We start from the raw sequence: 20331 nt of genomic DNA, 5'->3' as shown, positions 1-20331 counted from the left end.
ATGAGAAGCCATGACAGAGTTTTAAACAGAGGACTAAGTGACATAATCTGACTTAGGTTTTTAACAAGATAATGTTGGCTGCCATATTGAGAACAGGCTAAAGGAGCAAGGGTGAACCCGGGAAACTGAGAGGCTACAGCAATCATCCAGGAAAAGAGTACGATGGCTTAGCTTGGGATGTTACCAACGGAAGAGGTAGGCAATGTTCAGATGCTGGACGTGTTTTAAAGCTGACAGTTCAGGTGTGGGGTCAACAATCACTCCAAATAGTGATATTTTGACCTGAGCAAATGGAAAACTGGCTAAGGCCCGTTGCTTTCTTGTACCCATGTGCCCCTTTATGGACCCCTGGTTTGTAGAAATTTTAACCAGTGATTTAAAAGACAAAAGAAATGCCATTTATTCCTGTTGGCTATTATTGGAATCTGTTTATGATAAGGGATATCATGAGTGTTTACTGTTCATATATGTTTAGAGAGAAAGAAGTTGAAATAATATTTGTCAGCTGGAGACTCTAATGTGCATGTGTGAGCAGGATTTCAGTCAAGACAATTCTTTTAGCTTTTAAGGTTTATGGTAAGAAATAGTTTGAACTTCAAAGCATATATCAGTATATCACATTTAACTTCTTTGGCTTCTAGGGCAATTTGCATTGCTTTAGAATTCACTTCTTTGTCCCAGGTAAACCTCAGCTGACCTTTCCTTTTTTAAAATGTCAGGTTAAATTGGTTACCAGACTGTGTAACAAGGAAGCTCACTAAGCTACTTCATTAACAAGATATGTGTATAAGTCAACATCTAATTGACATAAAAGATGGTTCATGTTAAATGGAGAACGGCCCCCAGATCCTCTGAGCTTTTCAGCTGACCTGAAAGCAGAGAGCCCTGTCTCCCCTTCAGAGAGAGGGAATGCCTCTCATGTGATATATTCCTATGCACTGCGCCTACTGGTGCTTGTGGCAACTGGCAAGATGCCAATATCAATTAATCCAAATTTAAGATTTCAATGTCCCTTTCCAAAATTTCTAAAGTCTCATTCCATTTAGTTTTCTTGGACTCAAATTTCTTTTTTTGTATACACTGCCTGTTTGTTTATTTCTTACTTATCTACTTGAGCTCGTTGCTTGTTTTATTTCTCACTTGCTTTTGGCTGCGCTGGGTCTTCTTTGCTGCGTGCAGGCTTCCTCTAGTTTCAGGAGGCGGGGCCACTCTGCAGTGGTGCATGGGCTTCCCTTGTTGCAGGGCACAGGCTCTTGCTGCACAGGCGTCAGCACTTGCAGCACACAGGCTCGCAGCTGCGACTTGCTGGCTCCAGGGCATGCAGGCTGCAGGAGTTGCTGCACAAGAGCTCGTTACTTGTGGCCAGTGGGCCCTAAAGCATGCCGTCTTCAGTAATTGTGGCACAGGGGCTCAGTAATTGTGGATTCTTATCTACTGCGCCACCAGGGAAGTCCCCCCCCTCCTTTTTTAAAGCAATGTTTTATTTGTTTTAAAGTCTTTATTGAACTTGTTTCAATATTGTTTGTTTTCTGTTTTTGGTTTTTGGCATGTGGGATCTTATCTTCCTGAGGAGGGCAATGTCTTAACCATTGGACCACCAGGGGAGTCCCTCAAATCTTTTTTTTTTTTTTTGGAAAAAAAGTAATTTTTTTTTTCTAAACAATTTCATTGCAAGTATAGTGCCATATGTGTTTGATTAAGAAACCTCATATAAAAAAAAAAAAAAGAAACTTCATATGAGACTGCCTGGGTTCAACTCCCCCTACACCAGAACTTACTAGCCTTCTACCCTCAGGGAACTTACTTAGCCTCTCTAAGTGTCACTGTCCTCATCTGGAAAACAGGGATTTTAAAAGTGCCCACTTCATGGGGTTATATGAAGGATTGTATGAAATATTCCACATAAAGCAATTAAGCATCACCACTGGGCACACAGTAAGTGATCTAGTAGTGGTGGCTCTTATTAAAGGCAGAGGTAGGAAAACACTTCCTTCCAGTTTATTCTTTTGATGGGAATATGTAACATCAGGCAATTTGTGAGTTCAGTGCAAACGCTCGTAGCCTTCAATTCACATTATATTGGACCAGCTAAAGACTGACATATACTCTCAAGATTCAACACTTAAATGACACACTACTCTAAGTACACACAGACTACTGTTAGTAAGTCCAATATTAACTATGTGACCTGCCAGAGGACACAGCAATTTGGTCAATTTGAATGATATCTTCATTGGTTTGCTTCTGGCAATTGTTTATTTAAGTACATCTACTTAAGGAGATCAAGATATTATCATTGTATTAGCTTTATCTAAAAACTAGGAAAAGAAAAATGTAGAAAACTTGAGAGAATGAATACCATTGATGTTATTTCCCCTTAGTTGGAAAAGTGAAGAATAGTATAAGGATAGGGAAGGGTTCCAAGAGAATGGAAGTAACTGGGAATATATGAAGGGATGATTGGACAGAAGTGTAAGTAGATGCATTCTATGTTACTGCGATCAATGGGGTAAAGTTATGGGAGGCAAAGTTTGCTTGAATATAGGGAAGACATTCTCAACACTTAGAGCTTAAAGACTGAGATGGCCTGGAAACTAGTGAGCTCCCTTCTCTAGAGCAAGGCCTGGATGAGGTAAAGGTTTCAACTCAAGACTGTTTGATGTTACTAGGAAAATAAACAAACACACATATCATTTTATTTTTAGCCTATATTTCATTTTAAAAAGAAAGTAAGAAGTATACTCTCTAATGAAATGATAATATTATATAATAGGATATTAAAAGTAGATGTTTCCTCCTAGGCCCTCAAATACAAGAGATGCTGTGCCCTGAAGTGAGATTCCAGATAAACACAGACTTTATGGGGAAAACAGGAGACATGAGTATCCCTCATGTGTTCAAAGATGAGCACACCACTGCCACAATTCTTGAACCCCTGAGTCAGGTCCAGGTTATTAAAGGGGGTCAGAGTCTGGCAGGAGGAAAGGATTTTGTGAGGTGGATCTCTGGAAGTCTGTAGATCAAGGTGTGTGTTTAGAGTAGATGTTGTTGGGGGACCCTGCCGTCTCACTTCCAGCCTTGTGAGGAAAGAGAGTCAAAGTGGCTTCTTAAAGGACTTTGTATGAGATGTCAGCATGGGGATGGATGGGAGGTCAGAGTAGGCTGGGGTCTAACTCCCTCCCAGGATGTCTGTAGAGTGAGAGATGGTCTGAAAAACTGTTTTGGCAAAAAATTGGGAAATTTGCTGCTGAACTCCTAAGGGCAAATGATGTGATTGTTTCCCATGGACCAGAGCAGGGCAGAAGGAAGGCAGAGTTGGATGGGGTCGTCCCAGGGCCTGTCCAAGGGTGCAAACAGACCCTAGCAGCTACAAGCTGTAGACAGACAGATTTCTAGGGGTTGTAGATTGAGTTACGAGTCAACTCTAGAATTGAGATGAACTGACATTAATCAAGGACTACAGACAAGATGTCCCCAGTGATAGGGACTTCAAATATCCCTTAGAAGTTTTCTTCTCTGTGCCACCCTGGCTCTGAGAGGGACAAGCCAGAATATGATGTTACTATATATAAAAAAAATTCTGCTCTTTCTTGTTCTCTATCCTTGCACTTTCACCTCAGGGTAAAAGTTAGGGTTAGCAAGTTGGGAGAGGAAGAGGAAGAAAGCATGAAGAAGCTAAACACATTGCCTTCCCTGAAGGTAAATGAGCCCTAGTTAGGGAAGAAGAGATTGACCTCTAAGAGGAGACTTAAATTTGTTATTCCAGTGGCTGGAATATTATAAGTTAAAACATAATGGTTTGAGTAACTTAAGATGATGATGGTCTAATCCTAAAAGGAAGTCAAATGTCACAGGACCTAAGTTTTCATTCAGCAGCAATGAAAAAATTTCTTTTATTAAAAGATAGATTTCTTAATCTAATCCAGTTTAGATTAATAATAAAATAATTTTATGGTAAAAAAAATTAAAGGGTAGTAGGAGACAAAAAGAAAGAAGCATTTTGATGGCACATCATATATTATTCACAAAAAATAACCAATTTAACATTTTGGTTATAGTTAAGCACTCTCATATCAAAACTTTCAATTCTTTTGATAATAATACAATCCAAGGTAGAAATTCCAATCCAGAATCTAACCCATGATATGCTAGGATTCTACCATCAGACCTCCAAACTCCAAAATAGAAGAAACACTTCTGTTATTTTCAGGTCCCTTTGGTCATTTCTGGCTCAGGATGGATCACATGGCTTCATTTAGCCAGCCAAGCAGAGAACAGTATGAGCCTCAGGACAGAGATTGACAGAAAGAAATAGCACCAAAGAACAAGATGTGAAAATTGCTTTGGGGAAATAGGTTAGAATTAGGGGTTTGGGTGCAGGCAGAAACTAGAGGCCTGAAATATTTTTGGCATGAACAGAAACAACAATGTACCTAAAGAACTATTTGTTTATACCACAGGTGCATGTCTAACCTAAGACAATTTGTAATTTTATTCTATTGTTAGCACTTAAAGGAGCATGAAGTCACATTTGGCAGACTGAGGAGTATGTAGAAGAGCCGCAGTCATTTTGTTCTTTGAGGTCACTGCACTGCTGCTATATTTAGCATATGTCTATTCTACGAGACTTTGTGTGTGTGTAAACTCAATGCTATTTTAAGTTTCTTTTCAGAAAAGAGGTAAGGACAAAGGCAGACATAGGCATGCCTATGGGAGATAAGAGCTAATTTCTCTTTATCATACGGAAGGTTGGGTATGTGTGTGTTAGTTGCTCAGTCGTATCGACTCTTGCGACCCGGTGGACTGTAGCTCACCAGGCTCCTTTGTCCATGGGATTCTCCAGGCAAGAATACTGGAGTGAGTTGCCATGCTCGTCTCCAGGGGATCTTCCCGACCCAGGGATCAAAACTGTGACTCTTAAGTTTCCTGCATTGGCAGGTGTGTTCCTTACTACTAATGCTACCTGGGAAGCCCTTAATCATACTGAATGTTAATACTTCTTAATGTATAAAACTATTGGTTCTGTCAATAGAGGTAATGAGTCTCTTCTCTAAACTGACCTCTGACTGACTGACTCACAACTGCAGAGCTAAAAACAGTACTGGATTGTGTGCTTCCTGAGGACATGGACTTTATCTGAAGCATCTTTGAATCTTGAGTTCACAGGAAAATGCCTAGAAATATTAGGAATTCAATAAAATTTTTGTTAAATGAATGAAACGAATGCATTAATAATGTGGAATAGAAACCAAACCCTTAAATAGTAACTTATTGGATCTAGATTAAGAGAAGGAGATTAATGAAAACAAGTTTTTACTAGGAGTGTTTTTTGTTTTGTTTTGGGCCATGCCCTGTGGCTTGTGGGATCTTAGTTCCCCAACCAGGGATAAAACCCGGGGCCCCCACAGTGAAAGCACCAAGTCCTAACCACTAGACTGCCAGGGAGTTCTCCATTATTATTAAAGTTTCAATGATTAAAAAGAGAGAATCAAGATCCATTATATTGACTCTCTTATGCTTTATATGCAAAACAACAATGAACCACCTACCTTTGTATGCCTAATAGAACAACAACAACAACAAAAAAAAACCCAAACATTTTAATCTGAGATATTTTGTCCAAATCTAGGTGTTGCTATTCATTTTAAATATAAGAACTTGATAAAGAAAGAAAAGATATTGAAACCATTTATGCAATTTGAACACATTTTAAAGCATGGCAATGCTTTTTGTTCAAGAAACACAATGCTATGATACTCCCAAGTTGATTAATTTCTCCTAAGTGTGCCTTTGCTACTTTTTTGCCAGGAGTTTTCCTGAGTCTCAAGCAAATGGGAATACGTAAGGAAGTAATGTGTATAACCAGACTTCAGTCCAGTTCAGTTCAGTTCAGTCGTTCAGTCATGTCCGACTCCTTGGAACCCCAGGAACCGCAGCACGTCAGGCCTCCCTGTCCATCACCAACACCTAGAGTCCACCCCAACCTATGTCCATTGAGTTGGTGATGCCTTCCAGCCATCTCATCCTCTGTCGTCCCCTTCTCCTCCTGCCCCCAATCCCTCTTAGCATCAGGGTCTTTTCAAATGAGTCAACTCTTCGCATGAGGTGGCCAAAGTATTGGAGTTTCAGCTTTAGCATCAGTCCTTCCAATGAACACCCAGGACTGACCTCCTTTAGGATGGACTGGTTGGATCTCCTTGCAGTCCAAGGGACTCTCAAGAGTCTTCTCCAACACCACAGTTCAAAAGCATCAATTTTTCAGCGCTCAGCTTTCTTCACAGGTCCCTGGAAATACAGAATGAGTAAAAGCTTTCAGTAAATTGTATTTCATGATATTAGACAAACTGAACATTTAGTATACACAAGGGAACATTTCAGGGACACACACTCTCAAAGAAATAAGGAATGTAATATGCATAAAAGGAACCAAAGCACAAATGAAACAAGTGGCTGAACTGTTTCCTGCAGAGACACAGGCAATATACTACACTTATGAAATAAAGATCCATGTGGTCTTCATCAATATATAAATAGAACTTGGCTGGAAAAAATGTCATCTACTCCACCAAATGGGAAATATTAAATAAGATAAAAGTAAGACAAAATATTAAAAGTCACTTGGAAAAAGTACAAAGTCCAGTAGAACATGGTCTGTTTCCAGAGCTATTTATATACTTGTGCTTATTCAGTATTAGAAAAACAGGACTGGAATGAGGGTGGGCTGTGGATGTAGATATGAATATGAAGAGGGTAGATAGAAAAAGGGTGGCCCCAGTGATGACAGGGGGCTTGCAATGGTGGCGATGCCTAAGAAAGATGGTAGCAATTGGAGCTATGGGTTCAGAAAAGTGGAGCAAGAAGGAGGTCCTAAAGGTAGGTCAAGTCCCAGACCAGCACTAATAATACGCCAGGCAGAGGCAGCCTATTTTGGTTTTAATTATAAACATTGTGGGGATTTGTTGATTTTTATAGTGCTTAGTAATGGTGTGGAGAATGCTTTGGAGTAACAGCCAATCAGCATAAGCCAAAATGAATGAGCTATATTAACATTTTCATTATTTCTAGCAGACTGGACGCTCTCTTTCTCTTCCTGGAAGACCAGTCCCACCTGCCATCTCTGCAACATCTCCTTGGTTATACCAGCCTGCTTACGGCTACACTAGCAAACCAACTGATGGGCTAGAGGAAGCAAAGAAGAGACTGACTCCTTGGGAAGCAGCAGCCAAGTCTCCTCTTGGCTTAGTGGATGAGGCCTTCGGACCCAGAAACATTCAGGAGTCCATTGTGGCAAATGTGGTCTCAGCAGCTCGTAGAAAGGTGCTTCCAGGGCCGTCTGAGGAATGGAATGCAAGACTGTCCTATGTCCCTCAAACCCAGAAACCCAGTGTGGGCTCATTTGTAAAGCAAGAATATAATGTTTCATCCCTACCCAATTATAGTATGCCCAGCTCCCAGTATGGTTCACAGGCACCGCATGCATATTACAGGCAGCCTTCCAGAAATGATTCTGAAATAATGTCCTTGGAGACCAGGTCTGATTATTGTCTCTCCATCACCAACTGCAACTATAACCCACACCCGAGGGGATGGAGACGTCAAACATGAAGTTAGCAGAACTGGTTGTACGCCACCTAGATTTTTTTATGTTTCTTTGCAGTGTTTTTCACTTTCTAATAGTTTAGGTTCACTTTTGATCTTGGCTTGTTCTCATAGGTCATTTATCTGTGTGTGTATGCACACTGGAGTGTAAATCACGTCCTTCTCTGCAGATGCATAGAGAATTTCTTTAAAGAACTCATTTCCTGTGCTAGTGACACAGAAATTCCATTTATTTCATTAATATGGAGAATTTAGGCAACTAAACTCTTCTCAATTAAAACAAAATTAACTATGTTCTTGTATGTGCCTTAGTCCAGGATGGAATTAATGAAACATGGTATGCTAATTGTTATTAGCAGTAACAGCAAGGAATATAACAATGGAGAAGTTTCCAATGGTAGTATGGGCAATAATTATATAAAAAGGATTTCCTTGGTGTTATTTCAAGCATTTATTTGAAATATATTTTAAAAACTGGTAACATTCATATTTGGTTTTTGGAATTGAGACAAAGACATTCTCAGAAAGAAATAAATATTTGAGAGTAAGACAATTATACATTTCAGTTGGACTTCTGAGGTAAGTGGTGTAATGCGCGGGGAATAGAAGATTTCGGTATAGGATTTATTTTTAATCTATTTAAAGCCAGGGGACTGAGACAGGAATAGACTCTGGGTTCAGGTGTCCTCACTTGTGAGATGAGAAGATCAGATTATTTAATCTCCTATATGCTTAACAGCTCTGATATTCTGAACTGAGTTTCTCTCATTTGTAAAATGATCTTTGATGCATTATTCATTTTTGTTGCTCATCATATAAATATCAAACTAAGTTTAAGTGGATTGGTCATTGGTGTCACAACATATCATTAAAGGTCCAAGAGGAATTGTTGGGTAGCAGGGTTTGAGCTATGTGCTACATGAGTGAGGGCTGATGTGAAGAAAAAAAGCTATTAATGGATTAAAGGAAGTGGTAGATGGATGTGTCTGTTATTATACAACTGTAGGTCATGAACATTTATTTAATTACAGAAAGCATGCCACAGAAGCCTGTGTAACAAGTGGTGCTTCTTTAGAAAAGCATCATTAGGATGTTCAAAGGAAGTTAAACAGTTGCTTGGACAACTCCATGACCCATGCCTTGTTAGCATGCCCATTAGACAATCAGTTGAACATCTGCTCCTCACTGTCACACCCACAGAGTATTAAACACAAGGAAATTCAAAGTACTTTACATCATAAACAAGTATGAGAATATTTTAAAAGTAAAAACATCTTGAGTGTTCAAAACATTCTTAGGTTTCTAAATATGATTATTTTGCTTTGTTTTACTTTTTGACTCTTGAATTTATTATTATGATTGTCTCTTTCACAGAATAATACTTTTTAAAAACAGCCAGGATACAAGTAATCCCTTATTTGGAAACAAACAAAAAAAAAAGCTGAAGAAATCACAGTACGTTCTATTGGTAATAGAATCACCCAGATACTAATTTGTTCAATTATTAAGAAAAGTAGAGTACTTCATAGAAATTTGAATTATATCTCAAATTAGAAGATATAATTACGGATTCCTAAAGAGTTCCTATGGAATTAAAAAAAAAAAGCCTGGTATATTGGTTAATCTGTCAGCAATTCTCAGGAATCCCCACATAAAAATCCTTGTGGTGGTTCAGTTATTTTAGATGTCAATGTTTTAAGATATGTAGAATTTAGCAGAAGGAATTTTGTACAAGATCATATCCTATTTTGTTGTTTTCTTTTATAAATGCTAGCAGTTATTTCCTTCATTCCTTAGATTTTAGATACTCCAGTTTTAAATACATTATATGATTCACTAAAATTTTCACCAGACTCAAAATAGAGAGATGCATACATTTTAAACTTAAATATTATCATGAAACAGACATGTCCCTCTTTGCAGGCACTAGATCAAAACAATCATTGTATTAAGCTATCTGAATTTATTCCACACATCAAAAAAAAAGAAGAAAAGAAAATATAACACATGGCAGGAAAGTTGTACATTTTTCATTCACAGGGAAATTAATGTCTCATTTTTATTAGAAGTCAATGTTTCAAGGACTTATACTTTGCAGATACAATTCTGAAAAAAAGAAGTGCGTTGTCAAATCATCACAAAATGTATGGGTGTTTATCTCCAGTTTTCACAAAAGGAGTAGAGTTAGATTGCTTACATTCAAGCTAATGCTTGAGCTAAGGCTGCCGTGTAGACAACTGATTCCTGCTGAGAAAGCCTAGACAACTACTGTTCTGACAAAAATAAAATCAGTCTGGGACTTCCCTGGCAGTCCAGTGGTTTGAGACTCCGCACTTCCACTATGAGGGGCATGGATTCCACCCCTGGTCTAGGAACCAAGATCCTACATGCTGCACAGACCAGCCAAAATAATAATAAATAAATAAATATTGGTTTGTGTTATATTCCAAATAATAGTCTTTTCAGAGAAGAGCTTGCGTGTGTGCTAAATTGCTTCAATCATGTCTGACTCTGTGCGACCCTATGGACTGAAGCCCGCCAGGCTCCTCTGTCCATGGGATTCTCTAGGCAAGAATATTGGAGCGGGCTGCCATGCCCTCCTCCAGGGATCTTCCCCACCCAGGGATCCATCCCGCGTCTCTTATGTCTCCTGCGTTGGCAGGCAGGTTCTCTGCTGTTAGTGCCACCTGCTTTGTAAATATATACCACATGTGTTGTAAGACATTGTTCTACTAGTAGCAGTCACAGGGGTAAAAGAGTTCTGTGCTACCATGATTAAAAAGCATTCTCTTGAAGTACACTAATTTGCCACCTCTTTCCATCTTCAGTTTAAAAATATAATTGCATGTGTGTGAAATATCTGTTATTGAGATGATTTAAATACTGTTTGTATTTTGAATTTTAAAACTACATGATTCTAGTCCACTTATCTAACTATATCTCATGTTTTGGCCCCATCACTCATATTGGAAAGGGCTACACTGTTAGGGCTCAAGCATACACATATATACATTAATGAATTGAAACTTTGGATAAAAAATATATCAAATAGGTTCAGTTATTATAATTAGAGAGGAACTGTAGAAATGTTGGTAAGAGAAAGTAGATGTTCACATTTGATTTTTTTTTCAAAGTAGAAGTATTTACACTGTCCACACATCTACTAAAATAGACTATGTTCTCCTGCTTATTAGCTTAACATTTCTACCTTTGTTTATCCCAAAAGACTGTGTTTGAAAGATGCATACTGAAAATCAAAATTGTATTAGTAATAAAAATTAACTTGAAAATCAATTTAAAGAGCCTTTTCATTTTTCCTTATTAAAAAATTCTTTTGAAATAGTCTTCACCCCAAAGATTTAATCTTATCTACTACATATTTTTAAATTTTAGTTTCTATAGTATCAGCTTCCAGACACATTAAAAGAATTTCATGCTGATTGGCAACATTTTAACTGCAACATTTAAAAACTTAAAAAACAACTTACCTGAAAATATGATCAGTTTCACATGTAAGTTAAGAGGTTTTAGACCCATATTTTAATATTATAGTATTATTCTTAATTTAATATTGCTTTTTATTAATTCTTTCTTTCATAATATTCAAAAATCAGTCCTAAGCAAAAGCATGGCCAATGGTAATATGACTTGATAATGTGTTGGTTGAATTCCTAAAACCTGGATTCAGAGAATCTACCATGTTTGTCATTCCACTGCTTCTGATCACTTATTCTCTTTAGACTGCCCCATGACTGACCTTGATTAAACTGAACGCTTCATCATAATAAAGCATATTTAAGTAACACTTTTAAAAAATGACTTTGGATCTTCTTACATACTATTAAAACCATCAGCTGGAATGTGAGCTCCCTGGTCAGTGAGACCATGCAGCACAGCTTTTTGATACTTCTTTTTTAAAATTATAAATAAAATGACTCTCTTGGCAATCTGATAAAAAATAGTTTTAAAGAGCCAGCACTTGAAATACTCCCTAAATATGAGTACCATCTTAGAGATTTAAAAAACTTAAGAGATAGTGAGTACTTGTCTGTCTGTCAACTTAAAGAAAAACACACATCATAGAGTTGTGAGTTTAAGCTTTATTCAGGGTCTTACTGAGGACGACAGCCTGGGAGACAGTCTCTCAGTAGCTCTGAGAAACTGCTCTGAAGAGGCGGGGGAGTAGCCAGTATACACATGAAAGTCTTTGCTAGAAAATATTTGGCAGTCAAGTATACCTCTTAGTAAAAGCCTGTTGCTAATCAAATAGAGCAGATGTCTCAAACTGATGATGTTTATGCTTTTCTGCAACAAAGTGGGGTCATTGAAATTCTTCCTGAGGTGTGTATCTTAACTGCTTTTATTGTTTTTGTTCAGTCACTAAGTCGTGTCTGACTCTCTGTGACCCCATGGACTGCAGCAGGCCAGGCTCCTCTGTCCTTCACCGTCTCCCAGAGCTCACCCAAACTCATGTCCATTGTGTCGATGATGCCATCTAGCCATCTCATCCTTTCCTGCCCCCTTCTCCCTTTGCCTTTAATCTTTCCCAGCAAAAGGGTCTTTTCCAATGAGTTGCCTCTTTGTATCAGGTGGCTAAAACTGGAGCTTCAGCTTTAGCATCAATCATTCCAATGAATATTCAGGGTTGATTTCCGTTAGGATTGACTGGTTGGATCTCCTTGCAGTCCAAGAGACTCTCAAGAGTCTTCTCCAGCACAATCCAAAAGCATCAATTCTTTAGCATTCAGACTTCTTTATGGTCCAACTCTCACATCCGTACATGACTACTGGAAAAACCATAGCTTTGACTATATGAACCTTTGTCGGCAAAGTGATATCTCTGCCTTTTAATACGTTGTCTAGGTTTGCCAAAGGTTTTCTTCCAAGGAGCAAGTGTCTTTTAATTTCACGTGATTCTGGAGACCAAGAATATAAAATCTGTCACTTCTCCCACTTTTTCTCTTTCTATTTGCCATGAAGTGATGGGACCAGATGCCATGATCTTAGTTTCCTGAATGTTGAGTTTTAAGTCAGGTTTTTAATCCCCCTTCAAGAAGCTCTTTAGTTCCTCTTCACTTTCTGCCACTTTCTCACTTAACTACCCAGAGGCCTGTTTATAGAAAGCACAGAATGCATCATCCTGTTTTTTCCATCCTGTATTCCCCTAAGGTTGTACTGGCCTGTAGGTGGGCTGACTATAGTGGATTCTGACTTAACCCTTGTATAAACTAGATGATGAGTCACACTCTGTTCTTTCTTTGTTCACATGTCTGAAGATGCTAATGCCATAGAAAATGCCCATTTTTTCTTATGAATTCCTATCACTCAGTAAACTACAAATTTCAAAACATGCCAAGAGATACGTAACATTATCTCCACATGGAGCCAGAGGGCAGGCTAAGGCCAGGAGAGTCCAATTCCCCAGCTAGCTCACTAGGAAGACAGCAACAGAGATGCTTCGGGACTAGCCAATGTCTCCCTAGTCTACATAACGCTAGAAGTATTTAGTACAAGGTACTTTTACTCAGTCGTTTTAGAAAATAGCAAAATCTGTGACTTCTCAAATTTAATGGAGCAGCATTTTTCACAGAGGGGCATTTCATTATTCACAGTCTTTAAAAATGTAACAGTTTATATTTCTAGAAAGAGTCTGGCAAACCCCTCTATAAAAATCAAGTAACTTTATGAGGAAATGCCACCAGTGTGTCTTGCTATGATTTTTTTTCCTCTCTAAAGTTGCAGTGAAGCGTTGCTATTTTGTCCCTTCTTTCTCCTTGACTTCTCAGTCACTCTTCTTCATAAACTGTCCTCCATTCCCACTTACTGCCAAGAGGAAAAAGCTTCACCACCTCTTTAGGATTTTAAGATTTATACTTCTGAAAAGGCTTTCTAGGGCAGGACTGCCTCACCATGATGAGCTGTATAAGTGTGAGGTTTGCCCTAAATTACCAAATAAATTATAATGGGATGTGAGTGACATGCTTAGTTGCTTTGGTCATGTTTGACTCTTTGTGACTCCATGGACTATAGCCCTCTAGGCTCCTCTGTCCATGGGGATTCTCCAGGCAGGAATAATGGAGGGGGTTGCCATGCCCTCCTCTAGCGGATCTTCTGGACCCAGGGGCTGAATCTGAATCTCTTACGTCTCCTGCATTGGTCAGCGAGTTCTCTACCATCAGCGTCACTTTGGAAGCCCTTATAATGGGGTATATATAGGCAAAGGCACAATCTTACCTAAGGTCAAATTGATCTTGAAGAACCCTGTCTACATTACTATAATATTCAGAGGATCCTGCTTTAGCCTTTTGCCAGCATCATCTTTTCTAGAAAAAATTATCCATTGAGAAAATTGAGCTACAGATGTATTCTGTAGGTGTAGTATATGTGTTGGAAAGTAAAGTGCCATCCTTAAACTAGAGAAGATACACTGTTTGTACTGCCCTTACTCTCACTTGGATGGAACAACCATTTTTTAAGCAGCATAGAAATCGATGACGTGAGTCCACAGCAGTTTTGTAGGACCCCAGGGCTGATCCCTGACTTAGTCAGAAATAGTCTCATTTCAAGAGGTTGGTAGTTTTTCTTGCTGTTCTACATGTCATTCATACCACAGCCTTCTGCCAGACCAGTACATAAGACAGAAAAGAATAATATTTTTAAAATAAATAAATAAATTTAAAATAAATAAATAAATGGGGGAGGAGGTTACCAATTTTCCCACAACGTGGTTTAATTTGGAACTTTATGCCAGTAAAATTTTGTTCTTAAATTCAAATGATATCTTCTCTGGTTTCTGTCTACAGAAACTACAGGTCTGATTATTAGCAATACAAAATGCCTGCAATTTATTGAAGTGGATACTTACTAGAGGGCTAAGAGGAAAAAGAATACTGATTTAGGGATAAAGCAGCCAAAGTTCAATGCTCAGCTAAGCCAAGCCCTATGTCCAGCATGAATTTGATAAAGAAAATAAAAAGAAGGCAGAGGTTTTATGTCCTGCAGCATTCTCTAGTGATAATGAAATAGGAAGGAAGGGGGCAGGGCACAAACTTGGAAAGAATGACATAGCCTGAGGACACAACATAAACTGAGCAGAATTTTGTTGTTTAGTCTCTCAGTCTTGTTGTTCACAATCACCTGTTCATTGAGCCAAAGGGGAAACAACACTCAGTCGTCGATGTGTCTCGTGGTAAAAGCAAAGTCCGATGCTGACTAGAACTAAATGGCTCCAAGTGTCTATGGCTCGGCTCATGAACTCCTTATTGCCAAATTCAGACTTAAAATGAAGAAACTAGGGAAAAACACTACACCATTCAGGTATGACCTAAATCAAATCCCTAATGATTATACAGTGGAAGTGAGAAATAGATTCAAGGGATTAGATTTGATAGACAGAGGGCCTGATGAACTATGGACAGAGGTTCCTAACATTGTACAGGAGACAGTGATCAACATCATCTCCAAGAAAAAAAAAATGCAAAAAGTCAAAATGGTTGTCTGAAGAGGCCTTACAAATAGTTAAGAAAAGAAGAAAAGGTAGGCCAAAGGAGAAAAAGAAAGATATATCCATCTGAATGCAGAATTTCAAAGAATAGCAAGGAGAGAGAAGAAAGCCTTCCTCAGTGTTCAGTGCAAAGAAATAGAGGAAAACAATAGAATAGGAAAGACTACAGATCTCTTCAAGAAAATCAGAGATACCAAGGGAACATTTTGTGCAAAGATGGGTACAAAAAAGGACAGAAATGCTATGGACCTAACAGAAAAAGAAGATATTAAGAGGTGGCAAGAATATACAGAAGAACTGTACAAAAAGATCTTCATAACCCAGAAAACCACAATGGTATAATCACTCACCTAGAACCAGACATGCTAGAGTCCTAAGTCAAATGGGCCTTAGGAAGCATCACTATGAACAAAGCTAGTGGAGGTGATGGAATTCCAGTTGAGCTATTTCAAATCCTGAAAGATGATGCTGTGAAAGTGCTGCACTCAATATGCCAGCACATTTGGAAAACTCAGCAGTGGCCACAGGACTGGAAAAGGTCAGTTTTCATTCCAATCCCAAAGAAAGGCAATGGCAAAGAATGATCAAACTACCACACAATTGCACTCATTTCACATGTTAGTAAAGTAATGCTCAAAATTCTTCAACAGTCCGTAAACTGAGAAATCCAGATGCTCAAGCAGGATTTAGAAAAGACAGAGTAACCAGAGATCAAACTGCCAACATCTGTTGGATCATAGAACAAGCAAGAGAGCTCCAGAAAAATATCTACTTCTGCTTCACTGACTATGCTAATGCCTTTGACTATGAGGATCACAACAAACTGTGGGAAATGCTTAGAGATGGGAATACCAAACCACCTTATGTGCCTCCTGAGAAATCTGTATGCAGGTCAAGAAGCAACAGTTAGAACCAGATATGAAACAATGGGCTGGTTCCAAATCGGGAAAGGAGTATGTCAAGGCTGTATACTGTCATCTGGCTTATTTCAATTCTATTCACAGTAAAACACGTGACATGCCAGGCTGAATGAAGCACAAGCTGGAATCAAGATTGCCGGGAGAAATATCAATAACCTCAGATATGCAGATGACACCACCCTCATGGCAGAAACTAAAGAGGAACTAAAGAGCCTCTTGATGAACGTGAAAGAGGAGAGTGAAAAAGTTGTCTTAAAACTCAACATTCGGAAAACTAAGATCATGGCATCCGGTCCCATCACTTCATGGCAAATAGATGGAGAAACCATGGAAACAATGAGAAACTTTATTTTGGGGGGCTCCAACATCACTGCAGATGGTGACCGCAGCCATGAAATTAAAAGACGCTTGTTCCTTGGAAGAAAAGCTATGACCAAGCTAGACAGCATATTAAAAAGCAGAGACATTACTTTGCCAATAAAAGTCTGTCTAGTCAAAACTATGGTTTTTCCAGTGGTCATGTATGGATGTGAGACTTGGGCTATAAAGAAAGCTGAGTGACGAAGAATTGATGCTTTTGAACTGTGGTGTTGGAGAAGACTCTTGAGAGTCCCCTGGACTGCAAGGAGATCAAACCAGTCCATCCTAAAGGAGATCAGTCCTGGGTGTTCATTGGAAGGACTGATGCTGAAGCTGAAACTCCAATACTTTGACCACCTGATGTGAAGAATTGATTCATTGGAGAAGGCCCTGATGCTTGGAAAGATTGAAGGCAGGAGGAGAAGGGGACGACAGAGGCTCAGATGGTTAGATGGCATCACCGACTCGAAAGACATGAGTTTGAGCAGGAAAGCCTGGCATGCTGCAGTCCATGGAGTTGCAAAAAGTCAAACGGGACTGAGCTACTGAACTGAACTGAACTGAGACCTTAAGTCTCAATATATGCTCATTGTAACACATCAGGAACTAAATGACACACCTAGAGGCACCCTTTTCCAAGGCCGACCATCAAAGATCAAGAAGTGGGTGGAAATCACCATTTTCCCAAAATAGTTGGAATGACCCTGCCACTCATCTGTTGTTCAGTGGCTCAGTTGTGTCCATCTCTTTTCAACACGATGGACTGCAACATGCTAGGCTTTCCTGTCCTTCACCACCTCCCAGAGTTAGCTCAAAGTCATGTGCATTGAGTCAGTGATGCCATCCAACCATCTCATCCTCTGTCATCCCCTTCTCCTCCCGCCTTCAATCCTTCCCAGCCACCAGGGTCTTTTCCAGTGAGTCTGCTTTTCACATTAGGTGGTCAAAGTATTGGAGCTTCAGCTTCAGCATCAGTCCCTCCAATGAATATTTAGGATTGATTTCCTTTAGTATTGACAGGTTTGATCTCCTTGGAGTCCAAGGCACTCTCAAGAGTCTCCTCCAATACCACAGTTCAAAAGCATCAATTCTTCAGCGCTCAGCCTTCCTTATGGTCCAACTCTCACATCCATACATGACTACTGGAAAAACCATAGCTTCAACTAGATGGACCTTTGTCAGCAAAGTAATGTCTCTGCTTTTCAATATGCTGTCTAGGTTTTTTCATAGATTTTCTTCCAAGAAGCAAGCGTCTTTTAATTTCATGACTGCAGTCACCATCTGCAGTGATTTTGGAGCCCAAGAAAACAAAATCTCACACAGTTTTCATTGTTTCTCCATCTATTTGCCATGAAGTGATGGGATCAGATGCCATGATCTTCATTTTTTGAATGCTGAGCTTTAAGCCAGCTTCTTCACTGTCCTCTTTCATCTTCATCAAGAGGCTCTTTAGTTCTCCTTCACTTTCTGTCATAAGGGTGGTGTCATCTGCATATCTGAGGTTACTGCTGTTTCTCTGGCAATCTTGATTCCAGCATGTGCTTCATCCAGCTGGGCATTCTGCATGATGTACTCCGCATATAAGTTAAATAAGCATTGTGACAATATATAGCCTTGACATACTCCCTTCCCAATTTTGAACCAGTCCACTGTTTCATGTCTGGTTCTAACTGTTTTACAGGAGGCAGGTAAGGTAGTCTGTTATCCCCAATTCTTTAAGAATTTTCCACAGTTTGTTGTGATCCACGCAGTCAAAAGCTTTAACGTTGTCAAGTAGATGTTTTTCTGGAAGTCTCTTGGTTTTTCTATGATCCAATAGATGTTGGCAATTAGATCTCTGGTTCCTCTGCCTTTTCTAAATCCAGCTTGAACATCTGGATTTCTCAGTTCACATACTGTTGAAGCCTGGCTTGGAGAATTTTGGGCATTACTTTGATAACATGTGAAAAGAGTACAATTGTGCAGTAGTTTGAACATTCTTTGGCATTGCTCTTCTTTGGGATTGGAATGAAAACTTACATTTTCCAGTCCTGTGGCCACTGCTGAGTTTTCCAAATTTTCTGGCATGTTGAGTGCAGCACTTTCACAGCATCATCTTTTAGGATTTGAAATAGCTCAGCTGGAATTCCATCACCTCCACTAGCTTTGTTCATAGTGATGCTTCCTAAGGCCCACTTGACTTCACATTCCAGGATGTCTGGCTCGAGGTGAGGGATCATAGCATCCTGCTTATCTGGGTCATTAGGAGTTTTGGATTTTTTTTTTTTTTTTTTTTTGTATAGTTCTTCTATTGTATTCTTGCCACCTCTTCTTAATATCTTCTGTTTTGTTAGGCTCATACCGTTTCTGTCCTTTATTGTGCCCATCTTTGCATGAAATGTTCCCTTGGTATCTCTAATTTTCCCACTCATTAGCCTACGAAATTACCCAGTTCATAAAAGCTAACCACACCATATTTTGAGGCTGCTCTGTCTTCTGAAATGACCCATACTTTGTCTGAAGAGTGCATTATCTTAAATAAATCCATTTCTCACCTATCACTTTGTCTCACTGAATTATTTCTGCAATGAGACATCAAGAACCTAAGTTTTTTGTTTTTTTTTTTAAGAACCTAAGTTTTATTAAGTCCTGAAACCAGATGTATCATCTCAGTTCAAAGTGTGGGTTTTGGCCAGATTTGAGTCCCAGCCACATGGATTCAAGTAGCAATCTGAGTTACACGGTTTCCATAGTGTGTGAAAATCTTACAGTGTTTCCAACTGAAATTCAACTTCCACAACACGTTAAATAAGCAAAGTAAATGGATTTCCCACTTTGCATAAAAAGGAAGACACTGAGAAAGAAATAAGAATTGTTCAAGGCCTAAAGTGCTAACATAGGGAAAAAATCAGAGGTATGAACAAAATCTGTGGATATTTTACCTAAGGAAGTTTCAAAATAATTTGTAATAGATTTTTATTTCACCATTACCCCACTGTAAAATTATTCTTAAAATAAAGCACATTAAATGAAGGCCATTCCAAGATGGGAAAAACAAAAAAGAAAAAAAAAGGAGGGGTTGAATTTTAGTCATAAGTATAGAGCAAATGATTTTACTACTATGAAGACATTGATATTTATAGCTAAATATTTCCATAAGACATGCATTGCATTCACTGGAGGAAATCTCCCTTCAGGCATTAAATTACTCAACTTTGAATTTTCCCCAAGTTATTATTATTTGAAGTTATCAATGGCAAAATTTGATATTAATCTAAGAAAACTGTGACTTTGGTGAAGGCAACAGAATTATCAGGTCAACAAGTAATGCTCATCCTGATTTTTAATTTCTGTGACAAAAGGAAACATGAAATTTTATGAGTCTGAACAGGTTTAAAAACACTGAATGATACTTCTGTTCTGTCCTAGATTTTTTTTTTCCTGGTACAATGAATGTACTCAAAAAAGACTCATCATGGTCTATAGCTATAGACTCTGCAAATTTTAAGAGGCTATACCAAGGAAGGAAAGTGAAATATCACAATTGGTGGGCATTTAGTAATTCCCCTAGAATGTATCACTTTTGACTAGGACACAAAAAGCCCTTTTGTTGGTAGCTTCAGGAACTACTGTCTTGGGGAGATGCAGGCATTCATGCATCAGTCAGCAACCTTTATCATTTATCTGCACAGTGCTACACACAATGGTTCATGCCAGGGATGTATCAGTGAATAAAATGTGGCCTTGCATTGTGAGTTGATAGTGCTTAGGGTACAATGTAGGGAGATAAGAACACTGATGGGATTGTACCCAGAGATTGTGAGAAGAGTCTCCCAGCCTTAAGGGTGGGAGACTACTGTGTGTGGGGTGAAAGGGAAGCCTTTTTGGAAGAACTCATGGCAGAGTTGAGTCTTAAAGATTGAGTGACTGTACTCACGTCTACCGTTAATCACTGGTTGAGGTGAGTAC

At 38.9% G+C, this 20331-nt stretch overlaps 1 protein-coding gene and 1 long non-coding RNA gene across 3 annotated transcripts in view; one reads left to right on the top strand and one right to left on the bottom strand.

The window, feature by feature from the left end:
• Positions 1 to 11415, top strand: part of SYNPO2 (synaptopodin 2) — a 200804-nt gene extending 189389 nt beyond the window's left edge. The window contains exon 5 of one of the 2 annotated variants that reach the window (XM_061164121.1): positions 7069 to 11415. In XM_061164121.1, coding sequence (XP_061020104.1) covers positions 7069 to 7605 — 537 coding nt within the window. In that variant the 3' untranslated portion in view covers positions 7606 to 11415. Of the gene's footprint in view, positions 1 to 7065 lie in introns of both variants that reach the window. The other variant, XM_061164120.1, reaches the window with a different exon arrangement.
• Positions 1 to 20331, bottom strand: part of LOC133071613 (uncharacterized) — a 352151-nt gene that overhangs the window by 193530 nt on the left and 138290 nt on the right. Inside the window, exon 4 of the long non-coding RNA XR_009696472.1 lies at positions 6169 to 6285. This is a non-coding gene — a long non-coding RNA (uncharacterized LOC133071613). The remainder of the gene's footprint in view (positions 1 to 6168; positions 6286 to 20331) is intronic.

The sequence above is a fragment of the Dama dama genome, chromosome 17 (assembly GCF_033118175.1).
Source record: "Dama dama isolate Ldn47 chromosome 17, ASM3311817v1, whole genome shotgun sequence".
Lineage (NCBI taxonomy): Eukaryota > Metazoa > Chordata > Mammalia > Artiodactyla > Cervidae > Dama > Dama dama.
This window is presented reverse-complemented; position numbering and strand designations above follow the sequence as displayed.